This window comes from Juglans regia, chromosome 11 (assembly GCF_001411555.2).
Source record: "Juglans regia cultivar Chandler chromosome 11, Walnut 2.0, whole genome shotgun sequence".
Lineage (NCBI taxonomy): Eukaryota > Viridiplantae > Streptophyta > Magnoliopsida > Fagales > Juglandaceae > Juglans > Juglans regia.
Genome location: NC_049911.1, coordinates 16,894,410 through 16,916,782, shown reverse-complemented (window position 1 = coordinate 16,916,782; position 22,373 = coordinate 16,894,410). Strand labels below are relative to the sequence as shown.

At 37.8% G+C, this 22,373-nt stretch overlaps 2 protein-coding genes and 1 pseudogene across 2 annotated transcripts; 2 read left to right on the top strand and 1 right to left on the bottom strand.

Annotated features, from left to right (window-relative positions):
• Positions 1–7,840: 7,840 nt before the first annotated feature.
• On the top strand, positions 7,841–9,931 carry LOC118349905. The gene is made up of 3 exons (XM_035695856.1): positions 7,841–7,952; positions 8,028–9,515; positions 9,621–9,931. The coding sequence occupies exons 1-3, from the start codon at positions 7,841–7,843 to the stop codon at positions 9,929–9,931; spliced, it is 1,911 nt and encodes a 636-aa protein (XP_035551749.1).
• Positions 9,932–13,975: 4,044 nt separating this feature from the next.
• Positions 13,976–17,985, top strand: LOC108993592 (c-Myc-binding protein homolog). Its single transcript, XM_018968580.2, has 5 exons — positions 13,976–14,103; positions 14,204–14,276; positions 14,388–14,436; positions 15,187–15,310; positions 17,636–17,985. The coding sequence occupies exons 1-5, from the start codon at positions 14,086–14,088 to the stop codon at positions 17,720–17,722; spliced, it is 351 nt and encodes a 116-aa protein (XP_018824125.1). The 5' UTR covers positions 13,976–14,085; the 3' UTR covers positions 17,723–17,985.
• A 463-nt stretch (positions 17,986–18,448) lies between these two features.
• Positions 18,449–19,069, bottom strand: LOC109019852 (annotated as a pseudogene).
• Between the last annotated feature and the right edge of the window lie 3,304 nt (positions 19,070–22,373).

Below are 22,373 nucleotides of genomic sequence, written 5' to 3'. Positions count from 1 at the left end.
TACTTTTGTTGGCCCTTCATTCCCAAAGAACCTTAGATATCAATAGGCTAAGGATCGTTTGTACATACATCCCCTTTGTTCAACGCGTGGGTAATTAACTTGTTATGTTTGCAATTGCTATTGGAAAAAATCCCACTGTCCTTGTAACATGTCCTTCATACGGTCGATCACTTGGCATGTGGCGTGGTTTCCATCGTTATAAGGTTGATCATCTACGTGATCGCCCCCGGGTCATCTATTACATGAAACTCTTAGTCGCACCAAATCATAATCATGCCACATAAATCCAAGCCTATCACTCTCACTCTTGAGCCAAACTTATTTACTAACAAATCGGCCTATGATACCCAAAGATTCCAGCCTATCACACTAAAGGTCACAAGTTATTGCTCTAGTGCTACCCTAAGTAATATTATGGATATAACGAGAGTCGTAAAAGCTATGAGACCAAGTTATGGCGCCCCCAACCCCCGTTGTAGTTTGCAGAGGAAGGACCATGGTGCCCGAGATGCAAGCCGATCAACCACACCACTTTCGTTTGTGGGGATCTCACATTGTCGTCTGCAAAGCACATGTGTATATAGAACATTTATCATAGTAGAATGAGTAAAGGTGATTAGTCGGAGACTAGTACTAGTTGTACCAAAGAAGTTGTACAAATACTCCTTCATTTAATAAAAATATCCATATGTCATCCTTCCTTCATCCCATATGTAATTACATACTATCATTAGATTATCGCCCACATCGAAATAGATAACACCAAAAACTGTTTATTGTTTGTCGCCTAACTACAGTAAACATCTTAAAACTTACAAAGATATTAAACTAAATGGAGACATTCCTCCATGGCTATTCCTCAGGTTGGGTAGGTCGTTTATTCTTGGGGTAGGTCTTCTGGACTACATATGTATCAAAGTCTACGGTTTCGAGGAGCGGAACCATAGTGGGACTACCATAAAGATTTTAATGAAATCTTAGTAAGTTAAACTCATAACAACACTAATAATAAGAGACAATGATAATGAATATGCATACACGAGTTCCTGTAAATAAAATTGATAACACATATATCTTAAGCATGGCGGGGAATCACCCTCTTTGCAAGACACGCATATTCATTAGCATAGCATGGAATCACCAACTGAGCAAAATGCATACATTCGTAAGTATGGCGAGGAATCACTCGCTGAGCAAAACTTGTATAATGAGAAAAAGATCATGATTATCACTAACTACGAGGAATCACTCCACACATCCAACACAAGAAATCACTCCACCCGCCCAACATGAGAAATCACTCCACCCATTCAACATGAGAATTTCTACCCAGCCAATGCATGGGACATATTCACCAAAGCAGCATAGAGAGCGCTCCACCTAATCAACACAAGGACTCTTTCTACCCATGTTATCAAATGGAGTCATACATAAACAATTCACCCCGACCATCATGGGGAACCCCTCTATCCATATGAAACTCATGGTAACGTGCCACCAGGAATGGTACGGGGAGCCCTCAACCCGATCCCAAGAGTACAGAGCACATTAAAGGCACATCACTCTAAATCACATCATCTTGAAATCACACCATCAAAGTAATCTATAAGTATAGTGAGAAATGTATTTACTTTATGAGAAAAAGAGATGATAAGTAGAATATGACATCATGAATATACCCATAAATATTTACCCCACATTTCTAGTATCATCGTAGGAGTGAACCTACCTAGACAACAACTAAATGCTAATGGTCATGTTGGATCGTCGGCCTCCTTGTGGATGAAAACTCTAAGCTCTTTGCTTTGTCAAAGTCTTCAAATAGTAGAAGAGAGAAAAGATAAATACTTTCAAATCTCAAAAGTGAGATGTTGACTATTGTCCAATGTCTTTTATACTGCAGAACTATCAGTTACAGTCCTGACGGATCCTAACCTCTAATTGACTGAAAAGGCAATCTTGAATCTCGGTTGTCCATGTGTCCTCTAGATTGAAGAATGGTAGAGACTGAGTGGACTGATGGGACAAGGCGCACACATCTCTACTACTTGCCTTGAGACTAAGCTTGTAGTCATTCTCCTTATGAGAGTTGCCCATGTGGCATTAGGCCTTACTTCTAAGGTTAGATGATATAGCCTACAACTCTGTAACCTCTTCCCCAAGCGTGCTCCTGTTGTGACTTTTGTGATGGAGCATAGGCCTTGGGCACATCACCTGATGCCTTCTAAGCTCCTCCAGGTTATCTCAGAATGCTCTCCACCTTCACAACAAGCTTGCCTTTTGTATGGTCAGCACATCCTTTGCTCGATGGGTGTAAGGTGAACCTTCTTTAGTCACCTTCTACTGCCTGCATCTGCCAAGATCTCTACAACATCCTACTCACCTTACTTCTTTTCTGATTGCATGTTGCTTGCCTAATTGCCTCATTTTCACTAATGTTTTGCCTACATGAGGAGATTCCTTCCCTCGGCTCGACATGGTCCACACATCGCCCAATCCCGTTGTTGCCAAGCGACAACCCAAGGAACGTTACTCAATTCTTAAGCACTCTTAAGTAACCAGAGAAACTCTACTAAGATAATTTCCCATCATAGCTTGGGATTCGTGATACACACACACACACACACTTAGAACTCCTTGAAACCAATGCATTAAATACTTTGAAATCACATCATCAAAGTAGTCAGTAAACATAACGAGAAAATAATGCACTTTCATGAGAGAAAGAGACTAAGGGAGGTTTGAATTGTGAGTTGAGATGAGATAAAAGTTAAAAGTTGAATAAAATATTGTTAGAATATTATTTTTTATTATTATTTTTGTTTTGCTATTTGAAAATTTTGAATTGTTTGTTGTATTTTGTGTGAAAGTTTGAAAAAATTGTAATAATTAGATTAGATAAGATGAGATGAGTTAAAAGACTTCTTGTATCCAAACAATCCTAGGAAGTAGAAAATGAATATCATAAACATAGCCACATAAGTAGTTTGGGTGAAGTAGAAAATGAATATCATAAACATACTCACAGAGACTAAGAAGTAGAAAATGAATATCGTCCATGTGGCGTTTGGCTGCTTTACGTATTACTAGCATGCCTTTTAATCGCTTGATATAGAAAGCTTTTCCCTTGGTCGTCCAAAGTGGCGTTCGACTTGCTCACATGTATTTCTTGTCTTGTAAATTTGCTCACTATAATGTGTTGCTCGCCCTACAATGCTTTCGGCTACACGTTGTTCAACTAACTACCTTCTTCTTGGCTGCATTTGCCCTTGTGTAGGGGAGTTCCTTCCTTTGAATTTGCACAGTCCTCACACACTGCATGGGTGCTACGGTACCCCTAGAATGGAGAAGATGATCACCTACGTGCATAAGTTTTCTTTTTGGTCTATAATTTTATATTATACAAGTTGGTCCAGTTTTCATGGATTGGATCCATGAGTATTAGGATTTCCTTGGATCTACTTGACGGTTGTTTTTCTTACGCCTTGTATGCGGTTTATCAACTCACTTAGGTCTATCAAGGGCTTGTTTGAAAATAGATCTCATCTCAAAATCCTCATCTCATCTCATCACATCTCCTTTCCAAACATAATTTAAATGCAACATTTTCAAATTAATCATTACAATTTTTTCAAACTAATCATTACAACTTATACAATATAAGTCCATCTTTAGTTAGGAGATGCTTTAAAATTTAGTTTGACACCATCCAATCAAATGCTAAGAGCTCAATTTCATGTACTCCTTTTAAAAATTAGGAGAACCACTAAATCATTCCCAAACAAAGGTATGAAAAATATCCCCCTTATCTGTGAGTTTCAACCAGGAAATTCGAATGACAAGATGAAAATCAATGCACATCTAAACAGCAATATGAAAATCAGAACCCATTCATGAGAGATCCTAATCTATGCAAATCTAAAGGGTAGTGCTAGTGTGCCGCCTAGCTTTGACCGTTGGGCATGCCCATTAGTACAAATTTTACTCTTTTTTTTTCTTCTTTTTTTAATATTTTTTTAACATATTTAAATATTTTAAAAAAATAAAAAAATACACTAATAGTCACTTCCTTAGTTAGTAAGTAAAAGAAAGAAATTAAAAAAAAAAATACGTCAAAATGAGGCGGCATAGTAGCATTATTCAAATCTAAAAATAGAAATCCAAGTTTTGATGAACCCAGAATTCTCCAATTCAAGCCTATGCTCCATGCCTGTAAATGCAAACTCCATTTGACACTCACAACTTCTTCATTACAACTAGCTTCTTATACACTCACTGCCCTCAGTAAGTGTTCTTGTGTTAGAAATTTAACACACGTGTTGGGGGAGGGGGGGTTGGGTAAGGCATTGAAGAAATTTTAACACAAATAATTCTACAAGTAACTAATTATTTGTGTTAAATTTCTTCAAAGAAAGTTCCACAGAAAATTACTAACACAAGGCCAAACAAAAATATTTAGTTAATTAGTTAAATTTCACTGTATAATTTAACACGGATTTCACTCAAATCTCAATGGTCCATTAGTCAGACCTAAAATGAAGATAGAAAGTTGCAATCAATAAATGAAAAAAATTGATAATAAAAAATTGAACACGATAAAAGTAGAATTTGATTCTTATCAAGAAAATGGGTTCTCCATAGTCCATAGTCTCTCAACTCCATCCCAACTCTCAAGGGGCATTTGTCTCAAACTCTCAGTCATTGACAATTATGTTAGGGCTCACAATTAGGTCTATAAAATCATAAAAAGTAGAAGTTAGAAACATTAAAAATAATTAAATAATCATTTAAAAGCATATAAAGTTACCCGATTCAAGCCTATAGCTCTCGGCATCAACGCCAATGGTAACTAGTCCAATAGACGTTTCACTTATCCAATTCTGTGTGCAAACGAGGGCCTCCACAGTTGACGGTGACAATGAACTCCGATAAGCATCCATTACGCGACCTCCAGCGCTAAACGCCGACTCTGAGACAACCGTATGACAGGAATGTCTAGCATATCTCAGGCTATACGAGAAAGGACTGGATACTTGGTAGAATTAATTCCACCAAGTTAATAATTGAAATACAGCACTAGGTGCCTCGACAACTTTCATAAAATATCGTTCAACCTCATATGTACACTGCATAATATTCCTCGTTGCAATGAGTTGATGATACTGGTGCATAATACGATGGCTTGTAACCCCTATGGATGGGCTAGTATCATCTAAGGAAGCTGTCGACTCCGTCGACCTCAAATGTAAGGAGCTACCAACTGCGGATGAAGGTTGACAACTATTGCTGTTGTGACTATATAGGTCATCAATATCACTTTTTAGCACTCTAATAAACTTTGCAGCTTTCACTACCCCAAGGACGAAATTTACCCAAAATTCTAGAACGACCAACTTATATTGAGAGTCAAGGATCACAACCACAAATAGTAATTTATTTCTCTTCTCAATATTTCCTCAATATTTATCATATTTGGTCTTCATCCTCATAGCCATAGCAGATAACAATTCCCTAGAGTTAGCACAACTATTTTGCAAGTGGAAGTGAAGCTCCGAGAGCTTACTGAAGTACAAGTTTGTAGTTGTATATTTGGATCCAGATATCCGCATGGTTATGTCATAAAAAAATTTTAAAAATTGAACAAAGTACCTCATACTAGTCCACTCCGAACTCCGACTTCGACTCCGTTAGCTAATTCGGAGCTACTCTGATTCCAACTCCTATTTTTTTAATAAATCCAGATGTAAAACAATATCTTTTTACATCTGGATTTAAAATGCAGGACCCCTTCCCCTTCCATTTTCCCTTCTCTGAACCTCTCGGATCTTTGCGTCTCGCCGCCTCGTTCCCTCCCTCTCTGTTGCTGCCGGCCCTCCGTTGCTCTTTGCGCCTCCGTAGTGCGCAACAGGATTCCAAGCTTCAATCTCTGTTTAGCTTTAGACTCTTGTAGCTTGTAAGAGTACCTGATTCCGAGCCCTAAAATTAAATTATTTTATGTATTATTTTTTTCCATGTTGTTGGGTTGCTTGAAATTAGTTTGTTTTGGGATTAATTGTTGTGATTGTTGTGAAGTTGTATTGTAGTAAGAAAATGTGTTTGTAAGTTATGTTGTATGCATGCAATGGGTTTAATAAAATGTGTAAGAGATGTGTAAGACATGCAATGTGCCATCATTCATTACTAATTAACTATCATGGAACTAATGCATGCTGGAAGTATAGCTTAAAGTGGGAGGATTAGCCTACGCAGAGGTGGTCATTAATTTGAATACTTGATGGATGGCGCGTTGATGAGTGTCTGGCTACTTTGTGACTTTATCTATACCATTGAATCTCTCTGTTTCATAATTCATTCCGCGCTGCTTGACACAATCTCATTCATCAGTCTCAACATTGGTTTCCTTTTGCAGAATCCGTATTAGGGAGTGCTGGTTTTGGCCATTTAAAGCCGAACACTTGCATTAGTCATGGTCTTTGTGATGAGGACATCTCCTTCTATTAATGTTTTAGTTATTTTATTAATGTTTTGTCTATTTTATTTAGGGTTGTATTGCCCTACTACTTAAAGACATTTTCTATTTTTGTCATTTTATTAATGTGTTAGTTATTTCATTTAGGGTTTGTGTTGCCCTACTATTTAAAGACAATTGAAGGAATTTTGTAGTTAGTTGATTTTGAATGGAAAAACTGATGCGCTAGCCGCCCCCCTTCAGTCCCGATTGTCTTCTTCTTCTCCCTCCCTCCTCTCTCGTTCTTTTCTCTTCTCTATTTTCTTAATATTCTACTCTACCTCTTGTCTCATTTCTACCCTACATCATATTGGTATCAAGAGCCGGTTGTATTGTTTTCTCAAACAATACCGAGCCACGCTGACAAACACCTAGCGCCATTCGCTTCATCTCCTTCCTCCGAAAACCAGCGCCGAAAACCCACCCACCTGAGTTCCCTTCGATCCAAGCCAAAGCAAAACCCGTCGAAGACCTTGCCGAGAACTGGGTTCTCTTCAGTGATTCGACCCTCCCCGTTACCTCCGTCTCACCCTCGGCCTCTCCCGAAATACCCAGTACCGAGATACACAGAGACAACAGGTGCAAAAAAAAAAAAGAAGAGAAAACAGTACAGACCTCGCCGAAATCACTAGACTTGAGGCAGACGACGCCGGAAACGCAGCATCTCAGCTCCGAGTCTTCTCCCTCTACCAGACGTCGAACTCTCCTTCGAGTTCTCCTCACGCGCGACTTCTGCGTGGTTCAGCTTATCCTTCCGCGTGACTCTCATCGATATTTCCGCGTGATTCTCATTGATAGTGCACAGTTATCGGACAGAGGGAAGTTTACTATCTCCTTCTTTGGTTTACACTATGGGTTTGTTTTTGAAAATGTATTAATTGTTTTCTCTGTGTTGCTATTACCATAGAGAAGTTAGCCAAACCCGCATTTGCTACGGCCAGATTTATTCGACACTTGAATTTCGTTTTACGTCCTATGTCTTGTGTTTCCATTCTCATTTTCATAGCCTGAAGCTTTACTCTCATTTTGCATTGATTGTATTTCCCAAAAAAAAAAAAAACAGCATTGCTACGTGATTGGACTTGTTTGATGATTAAGCATTTGTCCATTGCTTTATTATTTTAAACGTCAGTATTATTTGTTTGCCGTATTTTGAATTTACTTAATCCCAAAAAAAAAAAAAAAAGACATTATTATTTGGCTTAGTTGATATTTTTCATTGCTTGCATTTATTGTTCATTGATCTCTCCATTGCACTTCATTTAGCGAGTGTTGCATTGCATGCAGTTGCGTAGTGGTCGTCTTGTCACCTCTAGTTCCAGTGCTTTTACCATGGACCCTTCCCAATTTGATGCCCTCACTCGGCAATTAGCTCAACTAGCCAATAACCAGCAACATGTACAAACTCAATTAGCGGCTGTCCAAACTGAGATGGCTGCTACTCGTGAGGAGAACAGGGACCTAGCTGCTAGGTTGAACAATTTTGAGGAACTCCCTCATTCGTCTGACAACTCTGAAGTGTCCCAAAATAGACGCCATCGTCGTCGACGAGGTGATCGACAACATGTCAGACATGATCGTGGGGGTAGGGATTATGATCGTGAGCGAGAACGAGACCATTACCGCCAAGGTACTCAGTCCCCTACTCGCCATGAGGAGCGTCTATTCAGAAACATTAAGCTAGAGGCCCCTACTTTTGATGGTTGCTTAGATCCTCGAGTTTTTACTCAATGGATTAGGGATATGGATCGTTTCTTTACCTGGTATAGAGTCCCTGAAGATCGAAGAGTTCAATTTGCTAGCCTGAAACTAACTGGCACTGCCCAACTCTTTTGGGAAAGTGTAGAGGATCTCCTTGAGAGGCGTCATGCGCCTCCCGTTGGGAGTTGGGAAGAAATGAAGCGTCGTCTTCAAGAGAAATACCTGCCCCAATCTTACAGGGGTAATTTGTTGGACCAATGGAATGCCCTTACACAGGGCAATCGGCCAGTGACCGAGTATGTCACTCAATTTGATGAATTCCGAATGAGATGTCATATTGTTGAGGATGAGGCCATGACTTTGAGTAGGTTTAGACAAGGCTTAAAGGATGACCTTAGACGTGAGCTTGTCCTTCGGGGTGTCGCTACACTTGACCATGCTTACTCTTTAGTCCGAGACTATGAGTCGGTCATGAGGACTCCGTATGGAAGGCGCGGTGACAACCGCCCTTCCATCACCCCAGCGCCCACCCTTTCCCCTAAGTCTCTCTTAGGACCTCCGCCATCTAATGTTTCCCCCGCATGGGAAAATAAGGGTAAAGGTCCTGAAGTTCCAAGGACTTCCTCCCGCTTGCAGTGTTTCAAATGTAAGGGTTTTGGTCACATTTCTTCCAATTGTCCTAGTCGAACCCTAGTCATTGAGGAACATGAGGGTATAGTTGAGGAACTGTTAGAAGATCAAGTCTATGAGCCTAATCTTGAGGATTTTGGTGATTTAGGTGATGATGAGGGTACCTTCTTAGGTTGTATCCGAGCCTTTCCTGTGGATTTAAGTTCTGTACCTTATGCTCCCGACACACCCAGATTAAGTGTTGTACGTTGCACCCTTACCCAACCAAAAGGTACTGATGATTGGCGCCGTCATGCCATCTTTCATACTTATATCAAAATCAATGATAAGGGTTGTAAAATCATTGTGGATAGTGGGAGTTGCATTAATGCGGTTTCTGTGGCTACTGTGTCCCGTCTTGGATTACAACCAGTGCCTCACCCTCAGCCGTATAGTGTTTCTTGGGTTGATACCTCTTCCATAGCTGTGAAAGAGCGTTGTCTGGTTCCTATCCAGTTCTTAGAATATAAGGATCGTATATGGTGTGACGTCATTCCTATGGATGTCGGTCATGTCATTCTTGGCAGGCCTTGGTTATTCGACTTAGATGTGACTATCCATGGTCGATCCAATTCATGTTCCTTTGTGTTTAATGGAAAGAAGATTCATCTTAACCCTCTACCTCCAAAACCTGTTGGTTCACAACAAACAAAGAAAATTGTGGAACGAAAAGGGTTAAATATCATTAACTCTACGGAGTTTGAGCGTGCACTCGTGAGTGCTCCTGTTGTGTTTGCTGTAGTTGTTATGGAGGTTCCTTTGGCATCTCCAGTAGTGGTCCCTGATGAGGCCCAATCATTTTTTCAGGAGTTTCGGGATGTCTTCCCTGAAGACCTCCCTGACCACTTACCTCCTCTACGAGATATTCAACATGCCATAGATCTCGTCCCAGGAGCGTCCCTTCCCAACTTGCCTCATTATAGGATGAATCCCACTGAGCATGCTGAGCTCCAAAGACAAGTAGGTGAACTTCTTCACAAAGGCTTTATCCGTGAGAGTTTAAGTCCTTGTGCAGTTCCTGCCCTTTTGACTCCTAAGAAAGATGGTTCTTAGAGGATGTGCATTGATAGTCGTGCCATTAATAGGATCACAGTGAAATATCGATTTCCCATCCCTAGGCTTGATGATATGTTGGATATGATGGTTGTGCCACAATATTTTCGAAAATTGATTTAAAGAGTGGGTATCACCAAATTAGGATTCGCCAGGGTGATGAGTGAAAGACTGCCTTCAAGACGAAGGACGGCCTTTATGAGTGGTTGGTCATGCCTTTTGGACTAACCAATGCCCCAAGTACTTTTATGAAAGTGATGACACAAGCTCTTCGGCCTTTCATGGGTAAGTTCCTCGTCGTCTACTTTGATGACATTCTCGTTTACAGTAGGACTAAGGAACAACATCTAGATCATCTCACACAGGTTTGTTCCACTCTTCGTGAGACAAAGCTGTATGCTAATGTGAAGAAATGCTCTTTCTTCACCGATCGGGTTGTCTTCCTAGGATTCATTGTGTCTTCTACTGGAGTATCTGCTGACCCCACAAAGATTCAGGCCATTGTTGGTTGGCCTGAGCCCAATACTATACATGATGTCAGGAGTTTTCATGGTCTGGCTACATTTTATCGTCGTTTTATTAAGGGGTTTAGCACAATCATGGCTCCTATCACGGAGTGCATGAAGAGGGGAGAATTTCAGTGGACATCGGTAGCGGCTAAGGCTTTTAAGTTAGTCAAGAAGCGAATGACGGAAGCTTCTGTCATGCGACTTCCTGATTTCTCCAAAGTTTTTGAGGTTGAGTGTGATGCTTCAGGGGTAGGAATAGGTGGAGTTCTTAGCCAGGAACGCCACCCTGTTGCTTATTTCAGTGAGAAGTTAAATGATGCCAAACAACAGTACTCTACCTATGATAAGGAACTGTACGCGGTTGTGCAAGCTTTGCGCTATTGGCGCCATTATTTGCTACCTCAGGAGTTTGTTCTTTATTCAGATCATGAGGCCCTCCGCTACCTCAATTCCCAGAAAAGATTGAATTCTAGGCATGGCCGTTGGGTTGAGTATTTGCAAGCTTATTCTTTTGCTTTAAAGCATAGGAAGGGCGTTGAGAACCAAGCAGCTGATGCCTTGAGCCGTCGTATCTCTCTTTTGTCTATCATGAATGTCGAGGTCATAGGTTTTGAAAGACTTAAGGAAGAGTATGAGTCTTGTCTTGATTTTAGGGATACTTTTTTCGCTTTGAAAAGCGAGCAATCGGATACCACTGATGGTTTCCGTTTGGAGGATGGTTATCTTTTTAAAACCAATAAGTTGTGTATTCCCCGGACTTCAGTTAGAGACTTTATAGTTTGGGAAGTTCATGCCGGAGGCTTGGCTGGACATTTTGGACGTGATAAGACCATAGAAGAGATTGAACGTCAATTCTATTGGCCTAGCTTGAAGAGAGATGTGGCTAAGATAGTTAGTACCTGTAACACTTGTCAATTAGCCAAACAAAAGCGACAAAATACTGGTCTCTACACACCCCTTCCTGTCCCTAGTTGTCCTTGGCAAGACGTTAGTATGGACTTTGTGTTGGGACTTCCACGCACTCTGAAGAAGTGTAATTCTATTTTTGTTGTAGTGGACCGTTTCTAAAAAATGGCTCACTTTATCCCTTGTAGCAAAACTTCAGATGCGTCTAAGGTCGCTAGGTTGTACTTTAACGAGATTGTCAAGTTGTATGGTCTTCCTAAAACCATTGTGTCAGATAGGGATGTTCGCTTCACAAGTCATTTTTGGAGAACCCTATGGCATATGGTTGGCACTAAATTGAAATTCTCCACTGCTTACCACCCCCAGACAGATGGTCAAACTGAAGTTGTCAACCGCAGTCTTGGCAACTTATTAAGATGTCTGGTTCAGGAGAATCTTAGGAATTGGGATTTGATCCTCCCTACAGCTCAGATTGCATATAACAGTTCGGTGAATCGGTCTATAGGTATGAGTCCCTTTGAAGTTGTTCATGGCTACAAACCTAGGAAGCCTTTAGACCTTATTCCCATGTCTCCTCATGCTCATGTATCTGTGTCAGCTGAGGCTTTTGTTCAACATCTTCATGACTTGCATATTGAGATCAATAAACAACTTGAGGCTAGTAATGCATCATATAAACTGCAAGCTGATTTGCATAAACGACATGTTGAATTTAAAATTGGGGATTATGTTATGATTCGAATTAGACCGGAACGGCGTCCACCTGGATCCGCTTCCAAATTGCAAGCACGTAGTGCTGGTCCTTTTAAAATTTTAAAGCTTGTTGGTCCAAATGCATACATTATTGATCTTCCATCACATTTTGGTTACCACCCTACTTTCAATGTTGAGGACTTAGTTGCTTATAAAGGCCATTTCAATCCCTCCAGTGATCCTTTTCTGCCTCCATCTGTGAACCTTGATCCTGAACCCTTTGTAACTCCTAATCCACTACCACCCATCACAGCACACAAAGATAAAATTGATACTATTCTAGATGAACAGATTGTGTTGACCAATGATGGAGAGGTTCAGCGTTTCCTTGTTCGTTGGGTCGATCGACCAGATTCTGACTGTACATGGATTCCCAGAGAGACACTATAGCAGCTTGATCCAGATTTATTAGAGCTTTATCGGAGCCAGCAGGATCTTCCTTTGCCTGGGTCACCAGCCACCTATTCTAGAGAAGTGGGTAGAGACACCAGATTCCGACCTCCACTCACACGTGTTTATGGCCGTCGGAAGAAGCGTGCTCAACCACTTAGCTTATGGTTGGGTGATTGATTGCAACCTTAGTGTGACTCATCAACTTGGCAGAATCAAGCTTTTTCCACCTCGGGAGAGTTGATGAGGACATCTCCTTCTATTAATGTTTTAGTTATTTTATTAATGTTTTGTCTATTTTATTTAGGGTCGTATTGCCCTACCACTTAAAGACATTTTCTATTTTTGTCATTTTATTAATGTGTTAGTTATTTCATTTAGGGTTTGTGTTGCCCTACTATTTAAAGACAATTGAAGGAATTTCGTAGTTAGTTGATTTTGAATGGAAAAACTGATGCGCTAGCCGCCCCCCTTCAGTCCCGATTGTCTTCTTCTTCTCCCTCCCTCCTCTCTCGTTCTTTTCTCTTCTCTATTTTCTTAATATTCTACTCTACCTCTTGTCTCATTTCTACCCTACATCACTTTGATTTTTAAAATCCCTTTCTGTTTCATCATCCTTTTAAGTTTTTAACCATCATCCTCCACTTATAGAAAAAAATCTTCGGGGTGCTAAGTTTCTTGAGGCAAAATGGAAATGACCGAATTTCCATTTTGCAATAGAAGCAGTGAGGAGTCAGAATCAATATGCTCACATAGCATCATAATCATTCACGAGCAGGTTTATTAGTAATCAGACACAAATTAGACACCACCCAGAGGCTTGCTAATTACTAGACACTGCAGTAGACACAAAGTATGAAGGTTCTAGATTCCCTCCTCCCCTCTAATCAGTTACAAAAGCCTATTCTCAATTTGCTTGAGAATGAGTCTGCGTCTTACTCCATTGAAGACCACATTAGCAGGCAGGGAGGGAGGGAGACAGCTTTGCTATTTATAAGTCTCACACATAACACATCACCCATCATATTTTTATTTTTATTTTTTATTTTTATTTTTTATTTTTTATTTTTATTTTTTAAAATAATTAAATTTTTTTACTCATCATCTATATACCACATATTTAATAAGAGAAAAAAAATTTAAAAATAATAAAAAGAGTGATATATGGTGTGTGATTCTTATGAGCAGAATTTTTCTAGTCTGCTAATACCTATTTCGACTTTACATTAATAATAATTTCTTCAGAAGTTATCTCCATTTAACTTTGTGTTCCACTTTAGGCCTCTACTTTCCTATGCCTTTTTCTGCCCCTTTTAAACCAGATGTAACTCTCAACCATTATTTAATTATTTTCCAAGTTATTATTTGTTAGTTGGGAAAGACAATTCCACATATTTCATAAATTTTATTTGGATTTTTTTTCAAATTAGGAGAAATTGATAAAATATAAAGAAACGAGTCCAGCTTGGAACAGCTGTCAAAACAAAAGCGTAAACCCAAAACCCAGATAAAGAAATTTCAGTTTCACCACCCCCTCCCCCCAAAAGAACCCGTTCAAGAGATCCAATCACTATTTGAGACCCGAAGAAGAAGATCATGATGCGAAACAAGGAGGTATGACTGGGAATATATATATATATATATATATATATATATGTATATATGTAATGGGTTTTGCATTTAGATCCTGAATATTTACTCTTGACATATATAGGAAAAAGAGGTAAAGAAAGAAGCATTCAGGAAATATTTGGAGTCAAGTGGGGTTCTTGATGCTCTAACCAAAGGTTTTTTCTTCTCTTTTTAGATCAGAATTTTTAGTTGAGTTGTATATTTTATTTTTCATCTGGCTTTGATCACTTTATTAACCTTTTTTTTCCGGGCTGTCTTCTTTTCAGTTCTGGTTTCATTGTATGAGCAGAACGACAAACCTTCCTCTGCCCTTGAGTAAGTTCATTTTTTAAGCAAATGCATTCGTTGAAACCAAGAGATTTTATTTCATATTTATGTGCGTGCGTGTATGTACTTTGGCAAAAGGATGGGCTATGTAAAGTTCTTCTTTATCTTTGTTCGGATTAGTTAAAGAGCTCTTCGCTTCGACAAATTTTAGAATTGGAAGAATAATTAATTCCCTTTTCAAACCATAGGGCGTATTTGCTTCCTGTGCAAACCATAGGGCTAACATTACATTCGAAGGAAGTATTCTCAAAGGCGTGGAAGATATAGGAATATGGGTACTAGCAAAGATCGTCAAATCTTATTGCTATATACAATCTAATGCTACATGTTACGCTTTATAAAAACTGACATTAACTGACTTTTAAATTCGCCATTGAGCAGAAACAGGTTTACCATACATGCAAAGATATAAAATTTCCCAATGCAAAGTAAATGATTGATCAGTTTATCTGTCCCATAAGTGAAAAGAAGGATAGTGTTTTATAGCATTATCAAGAAATTAGGCAACCTCTAAGGGCCTGTTTGTATGCCATTAAAATAATGAAATAAAGGCCACCTACAATTATTCATTTAAAAATTGGTCTTTGGAGTTTTCCGTTGTCCAATTGCACTTGAGTGCGCCTACTGCTTTCACCGATGCTGACTCCATCTCAGTGTTCCCAGAAAATTGTATATACTTGTCACTACTTGTGTTTACAAGCCTTTAAGATATAATATCTTGCATATTTCTTTTGGCAGATTCATCCAACAAAAATTAGGTGGTCCATCAGTGTCAGAATATGAAAAGCTACAAGCTGAAATGTCAAATTTGCAAATAAGATACGATGAGCTTTTAGCAGAACACCAAGAAACCTGCAAAGAGGTGGGTTTATGGTTGCGAATAATGCACTTATATAATCAGTGGCTAATGAGATCAATATAGGATTGATTCCTCATGTTTGGATACTAAATTATTTCTCCATAGCTGACTAAACTTTTGATAACTTTTTTTGAGAGGTAATAACAAATTTTATAAAATACTTCCAAGCCTTAGCCCAAGCACACCAGATGTAAACAAGAGAAATGTCTAACTAGGAACATTAAAAGATAGTAGAAATAATGAAGAATTAGCCTGTTAAGATAGCTGAAACCCAAATAAACAACCTTTTGGTAACTAATGTGAAGACTAGTGAACATAACAAATGTGGGGGATGATAAAAATGTAGTTATGAAACTTTTAATAAAAACTTCTGAACAGAAAAACTACTAATTAGAATTATGAGTTAATGGGAGTTTTTAGTGCAAATCTGGATCCCTTTTTAATATTATTTGTGTGAGAAGAATACCAATGAACAGAATATCAATGTGGCATTGCCCGGCTACCAATTTTTCCTGCTATTATGTCTCTTACACATGTCAGCCTCATGTAAGTCATGTTGCTGGAATTAAATTAATCCTCCAAAGTGTTACACATTCGAGGCCTTTTTGACATGTTCGGATGTGCCAAAAGAGTTTATTGGTTGATATGGTGTTGTATCTGCCACTTACCTGGCCTTTAGTATTAAGGCATTTGAAATTGAACTGCTTAAGTGATATACAATAGAAGAGAACTTACTCTGAATCTCAATAAAACATTACTTTGTTTAAAACTTACTTTATTATAATTATTTTTCTCTTCAGCTCCTTAGAAAAAAAAAAAAAAAAAAAACATTAGGACTGCTCTTCCAGTGTTGGTTTTTGCATTAAAAAAAAAAAAAAAAAAGATCGTGATTCACCCCCTATAAGCAATTTTTCTGAATGTTGATCAACATTTGTGCCTAAATCCTTGATTAAGGATGTCTTTTATAACCATTGCATTTTAGGTTTGCATTTTAGGTTTGCATCATTTTATTTTTTCTGGTATTAAGGATGTCTTTTATAACCATTACAAGTGGAAGTACTCAATCATTTAATCAAGTATGAGGCTTCTTTCACTAAACTTTTGCAATAATGACTTCAGTTTCATACCAACGGTGAGATTTGTAAGAATGTCCAATATAGATGTCAAAAAGATTAAAGTTATGGATTGCTTTGTACATCTTTTGTATCCTTCTCTTGCTAATGTAAACATTGTAAGAGTTTTGAAGATTGTGTTGACAATGCTAGTTTTGCTTTGTATAAGATCAGATGAGATTGTACAACAATATTTGTTGTAGTTCCCAACATGGAGAAGGTCTTAAATGATTTGGACTATTTGGCATTGCTGTTCATAGTGGCAATATGCACGTTGGATTATGCTGTTGTAGCAAAGAAAGGTGCTGAATGGTTTTGCTTTGGTAGATCACCTTTCTTCCCAGGATGCATGCTTCACGATATTGTACCTGCTACCTACTTAGTGAAGGCACAAAATGAAGATCAAATTGATCATAAGTTACCAAACCATATCATATGAAATAGTATGGTTTGTGTCTATAACTGCCTTTTCTTTGACATTGATGGACTTAGGATGTTGAATTTTAATCCCATTTAGAATAGTGGTCCTTAAATCTTCAGAACCCTTTATCCTTGGAAGTGTGCTTACTTTGGTTTTAGGATTTCTTACACTTTTTGCCGTTTTCTTGATAGGTGTTTCTCTTGTATCTGCCATGTGTTTCTCTTTTGACCATTCCTATACTTCTGGTGTTCAAAACAATTGTCAAAAAATACATCTTTAATAAAAACTGATCAATAGTACCTACCTGGTTGGTGAAGTAAAGCTAGTTGCCAATTCATTTTTTCTTCCTTGAGTGGTTGCCAATTTCCTTTCTTCAACTATAATTATCTCAAGGCAGTTCTTTTGATTTATCCAGCAAAGTAATATATGGTAGTCATTTTGCAAAAAGCATGTTGGCCAAACAAGGGAGGATGTCTGTACATTGTGTTAGAAATTTCTTGTTCAATACTTTATACTATTGGTCGATTGTAATTGATTAATTGCATGAATTTTCATGAATTTCTTGTAACACTAAACTAGCACATATAGGCGATGCTTTTGTATATACCCCTATAATTGGGCTCGCTCTTATCTCTTATGATCAATAAAATTTTATTTACCAGTTAAAAAAAAAACTTTGGCCTCATGACAGTCTTTCTTGCTGTCTACTGTTTCTTTTTTTCAACTATACAATGTCATTTTTTTAGCCATATCAGAGGTATAATACAAGTCGCCAAATTCTCACTTTTGTCACAGTTGGAGGAACTTAAGATTTCAAATGCCATGGAAATGCCATTAACAAAGGAGACCATTGATGAGAAGGCTCACAAGGCTGTGTTTTGAAGGAGCGTTCAAAGAACTTGTACATTGTTCAAAGCGTTGTTTCCTAGAGTGCTGTATCCATTGTATTCACCGGGACTTTTAACGTTGTTTTCTTCTTTTCCGTTATTTCACTGTTTTCTGTTAAAGAAAAGGAGGGGGCATTTGGCTGATTTCAGTGGTGATTATGTTCATATCCACCTCTCTAGCATTTATCTTTGTTGAAATTCTGCTGTTTGGCAGGAATATTTACCCTTATAGTAATGCACTTGCTTGGAATTTATTTATTTATTATTATTATTAAGTACATTTGCTAGAAGTTATGCCGATTGACCAAAAGTTTTCTTCTTCATTATTCCATTAGAGAATGAATGTGACATCATACATAAGAAAAAAAGAAGGAAACAGAAGAGTAATTAACTTGAGATGGGCTCACATTATTCAAAGAGCCAATTACATGAACACTTCCAAACGGCAAATGGAAGGCCCAACTCTAAAAATAAATCACATTATTAAGCCAAAATAGTAATGCTACATACAGTTGTAGAGTGCGTGAGTGTCACGTAATCGTTTTGAAAAAAAAATAGAGTTTATTATTAAAAAATTAATTTTCTTATGTATGTTTCATATTTACTTATTTTTTTTAAAAAAGATTGCGTAGCGCTTGCAGCTATATGAGCTGCATCCAAAATAAGTGTTTAAGACACATATCCTGCTTTTGCAAGGCAAAAAAAATACAACTAACTTCCAGGGATGCGCATTGGTTATGCTAACAGAAAACAGCAATCAGGGAAATCACGACAATGACCGAACAAAATAATGCCTGCAAGATTTTGAAGAGCGAAGTAAAAAAAACGTTATAATCTGCAACATAGAATTTGGAAGACAACATAGATAGATCCGGCGGTGTTGTGTCTGTGTTTTTGTTTATATGATTTGCATTGCATACTTACAGCAATTGCAGATGCAGCAAGGCCAGGTCGTTCCCTGGGGTCTTTAAGATAATATTTTCCAAAGTAAAGCACCATAGCATAATACCAGAGTGGTGGAAACACAAATCCCAGAAGAAATCTGACAGAGACAGACGCATTTAGATTCATTAAAAAAAAATCTATTTCCTGTTTGTTGGGAAAGACAGACAGTTGCCATGACTTTTTTTTTTTTTCATTTTCGATGTAAAAAGAAAACTTACGAGAACCAGCCAATGCCACAACCAAAGCATGAAAGAGGCTTATCATAAGGCCCTGTGGATTGTCCACTTCCTAGCAGACTAAAATCCCCTTCGTCAGCGTGGAGTCCTCGCACTTGCACCTGTGCCATTTCCCTACTCTTATGATCATTTGGATCTCCACCTACGCACACCACGGCCATTAGAAATTACTCAAAACCAATGAATACTGCAAAATCATGTAAAGATTTTCTGCATTCCTCCCCGGCCCCCAACCCCTCCCCCGTGCATGGTAGAATTTTGTTGTTGTTGTTGTTAATTTAACCATTATTGTATGTGAAATACGGACAACTATGGCGGCCAAAGAGAGACTGATATGAAAAGAAAGTCTGATTAGCATCCCCAGAAAAGAAAAGAAGAAACGGGAAAGAATATGAACTTTGCTCCATGATCAATGTAATTCCAACGGTCTTATCCTGATCATTAGGTTGGAGTACTTCCATTGACAACCGTTTGCTTCCACGTTCCCTGCGTTGCTTATGATCAAGTTGAATACGAGTAGTAATTTGTTCAATATATGATCTGTACTCGTCAAGAAATGCAGTCACTAATAAAATAACCAACTTTTGAAAACTACTCTGGAAGAAACCCATCTCGCAAACAGAGAGAGAGAGAGAGAGAGAGAGTCCTACCGGGTTGCAGATAAAAATGGAGAGGAACCCACCGGTGCAGAGTAAGGGACAGGATCCCTTTGTTCCCGTTTGAAGTTAAGGTTCCCTCTTTGTAACCGAAACAACTGCCACTACATTTTAAACAAGCCTATCACTTATTCGTGTACTTTTTTTAATGGATTTTTTTTTTTTTTTTTGGGTCTGAAGCAACTATGATAATAAATAAAAAATGAGTCTTGCTAGCACGAGACGGCTCCCGACAAGAATAAAAAGGTTTTTTTATTTTATTTTTACTTTTCTTCATTCATTATTTTATACTTTTAAATATTTTTTTAATAAAAATATTACATCACTAAAAAATATTTCTTTAATCACTAAGTAAAATGAAAAGAAATTTTTTTTTATTGAGACCCAATCGGTATCCAACTCTAGGTGACAATAGCATTTTTGAATAAAAAAAAAGGTATTTTCTTTCTCTTGGTAAACGCTCTAGGTGTTTTTGGGTATTTATTTGGGAGTCTTGTTCTTGTTCATCATAAAAGTTTCTGTTATTCCTCCCCACTATTTTTCCCTTTAGCGGGGCATTCTTTGTTTAGTTATGGCTGAAGATTTGTCGTTCAGTGTGGATAAATTGCATATCACACGTCGACTGTGACAATAGAGACCAAATTCATAATGGGTTTAGGTTGGATAATAGGAGTTTAGTAATTGGCCTCAGCCTATGGCCCAAAGCCCTCATCTCTTTTATTTGCTTGAGTATTGTTGAGTCGGCCCATGGCCCATTTATTGTTAGTTACAATTATAATTGTAGCTTTATATTTACGGCTGGAGTAAGTGGCATGTGGCCCAAGAGTCGAACACAAATGTCATATAAGTAGTAGAATGAGGGAATTGTAATAGGATCCAGAATCATTAATGAAAATATTTTTCCATTCTCTTTGCTCTATTTCTCTTGGAGGCTAGGTCAACTTCGAATATGACCATTTTCTTTACATTTTCTAGTTATCCAAACATTATCCATCAGGTGTGTTACATTGCATTTGTCCGAGTTAGAAACTGAGGAAATTATGATTCAAGAGTCGTTTCCTATGTTTACATTGAAGCAGTCCGAGTGTTGTCTTTTGTTCAAACTTTTGACAAGCAAATTCATTAACAAGGAAGCCTTTAAGAATATGATAAAATTGATATGGAATCCTAAGGGAATTAAGTTCCATGATCTCAGTAATGGTCTATTTCTCGCCCAGTTTACACCTTAGGTGTCATAAGTCTGCAGATAACGTAGTTTCAACATGAGTTATACTACAGTCACCAACATGTACTCACAGTGCTTATGGAAAACTGTGACGATACCATACATTATGATGTTAACGATATGATTAAATGTGACTTGCTATAAATGATGAAATGTTATGTTTTTTGTAGTTAAAGTGAAAAATTGTTCTCTGTAAGAAAATGTGTCTCAATTTTTTGAAAAATATCCAGAAATCTGGATGGGAGACATATATTGATTTTTTTACATCGCACTCATTTTATATTTATCCTTCGTCATGCAAAATTTATCTTTGTGCACGTTAGTTGTCTAACTTACTTAGATTTCAAGTAAATCTCACCCCTTGTGGACCCACTATCATTCCACTCAAAATTATAGAAGTTGTTTCAAGACTCGATGAGGATGGACCAATGGATACGATTGATTGAAGAGGAGCCAGATCTCAATAAAAGATTAGACCTCATTTTTTCATCTAAAACCAATAATAATGTAATGAAATAAATAAAATATATTGGTTCTAAATGTATAAAATATGTAATAATTCAGCTCAATCATACCCCCAACTAATGTCTTGCTAATCCTTGAGCAAAATAGTAAAAATTAATTGAGATGAATATTACATAAAAATCGAAATCCAAACAGAAACAATCAAACCACAATTCTGAATTTACATAAAAGTGACACGTTACTACTCAACCCCCAGGGGCTATACCCACCAAGACTATCTCAACAATCGTTTACATAGAATTGAGGCAAATGTCTCAGAACTCAAATGTGTGTGTGGAGCTAAACTGATTGTGTGTTCCTCATTACTAACCATGATTTGTCATAGGATTTTTCAACCTTAAGATTAATCATTGCTAATTCTAATTACCTCAAAGCCCAAGGGACTAACAGTTTTCACGCCAGCTCTATTTTTAAAGGTTGAACACTCAACCCCCAAAGTCTTGGATAACTGTTTCTATCTATTTACTTAGGAAATCTCACTAAACCGCATTTATCTATTTTTTTTTTCTATTCTTTTCAAATCTCCTTTTTTTTTCTTTCTTTTCCTTTTTTTTTTTTTTAAGCATGGCTCGATAGTCCTGCAGTTTACTTCTCCCGTGTCAAATCAATGAACAGTAAATAAGGAACACTACAAGCGTAAGCATGTGCAAAATGTCCTTCAAAATTTGTCCTTCGTTCTACAAAAATCTTATCAAGTCTCATCTCAATAAGTATAGCATCCCGGTGTTTCAAGCCACACATCAACAAAATATGATGCATAAAAAATCATGCTCTATGCTTAAGCTTGAAAATAAATTTTCACAAAATGATTCCGCTCGACTACTCCACCAAGATGCTCAGATTTCATAAAATACCAGAAATGGAGTGTGTGTCAATCATATATGTATCAATGCACATCATATTAATTTTTTTTTTAAATCTGTGCACACACGCTACCCCCCAACTAGTGAGAGATATGGTCCTTAATGAAACGAACGAAAGAAAACAAAGTGCACAGAAATAAGCAAGCAAAACAAAAAAAAAATCAATAGGAAATATAAAATCAAAGCAAAATAACAA

Excerpts from the sequence above, each read along its gene's own strand:
- LOC108993592 (XM_018968580.2), top strand. Across the intron at positions 14,437-15,186 it reads AAACCTTCCTCTGCCCTTGA|ATTCATCCAACAAAAATTAG; the intron begins GTAAGTTCATTT and ends TTCTTTTGGCAG. Across the intron at positions 15,311-17,635 it reads ACCAAGAAACCTGCAAAGAG|TTGGAGGAACTTAAGATTTC; the intron begins GTGGGTTTATGG and ends CTTTTGTCACAG.
- LOC118349905 (XM_035695856.1), top strand. The coding sequence starts at position 7,841 with ATGGACCCTTCCCAATTTGATGCCCTCACTCGGCAATTAGCTCAACTA. Across the intron at positions 7,953-8,027 it reads AACTGAGATGGCTGCTACTC|TGTCCCAAAATAGACGCCAT; the intron begins GTGAGGAGAACA and ends ACAACTCTGAAG. Across the intron at positions 9,516-9,620 it reads TCTACCTCCAAAACCTGTTG|TTGTTATGGAGGTTCCTTTG; the intron begins GTTCACAACAAA and ends TGTTTGCTGTAG.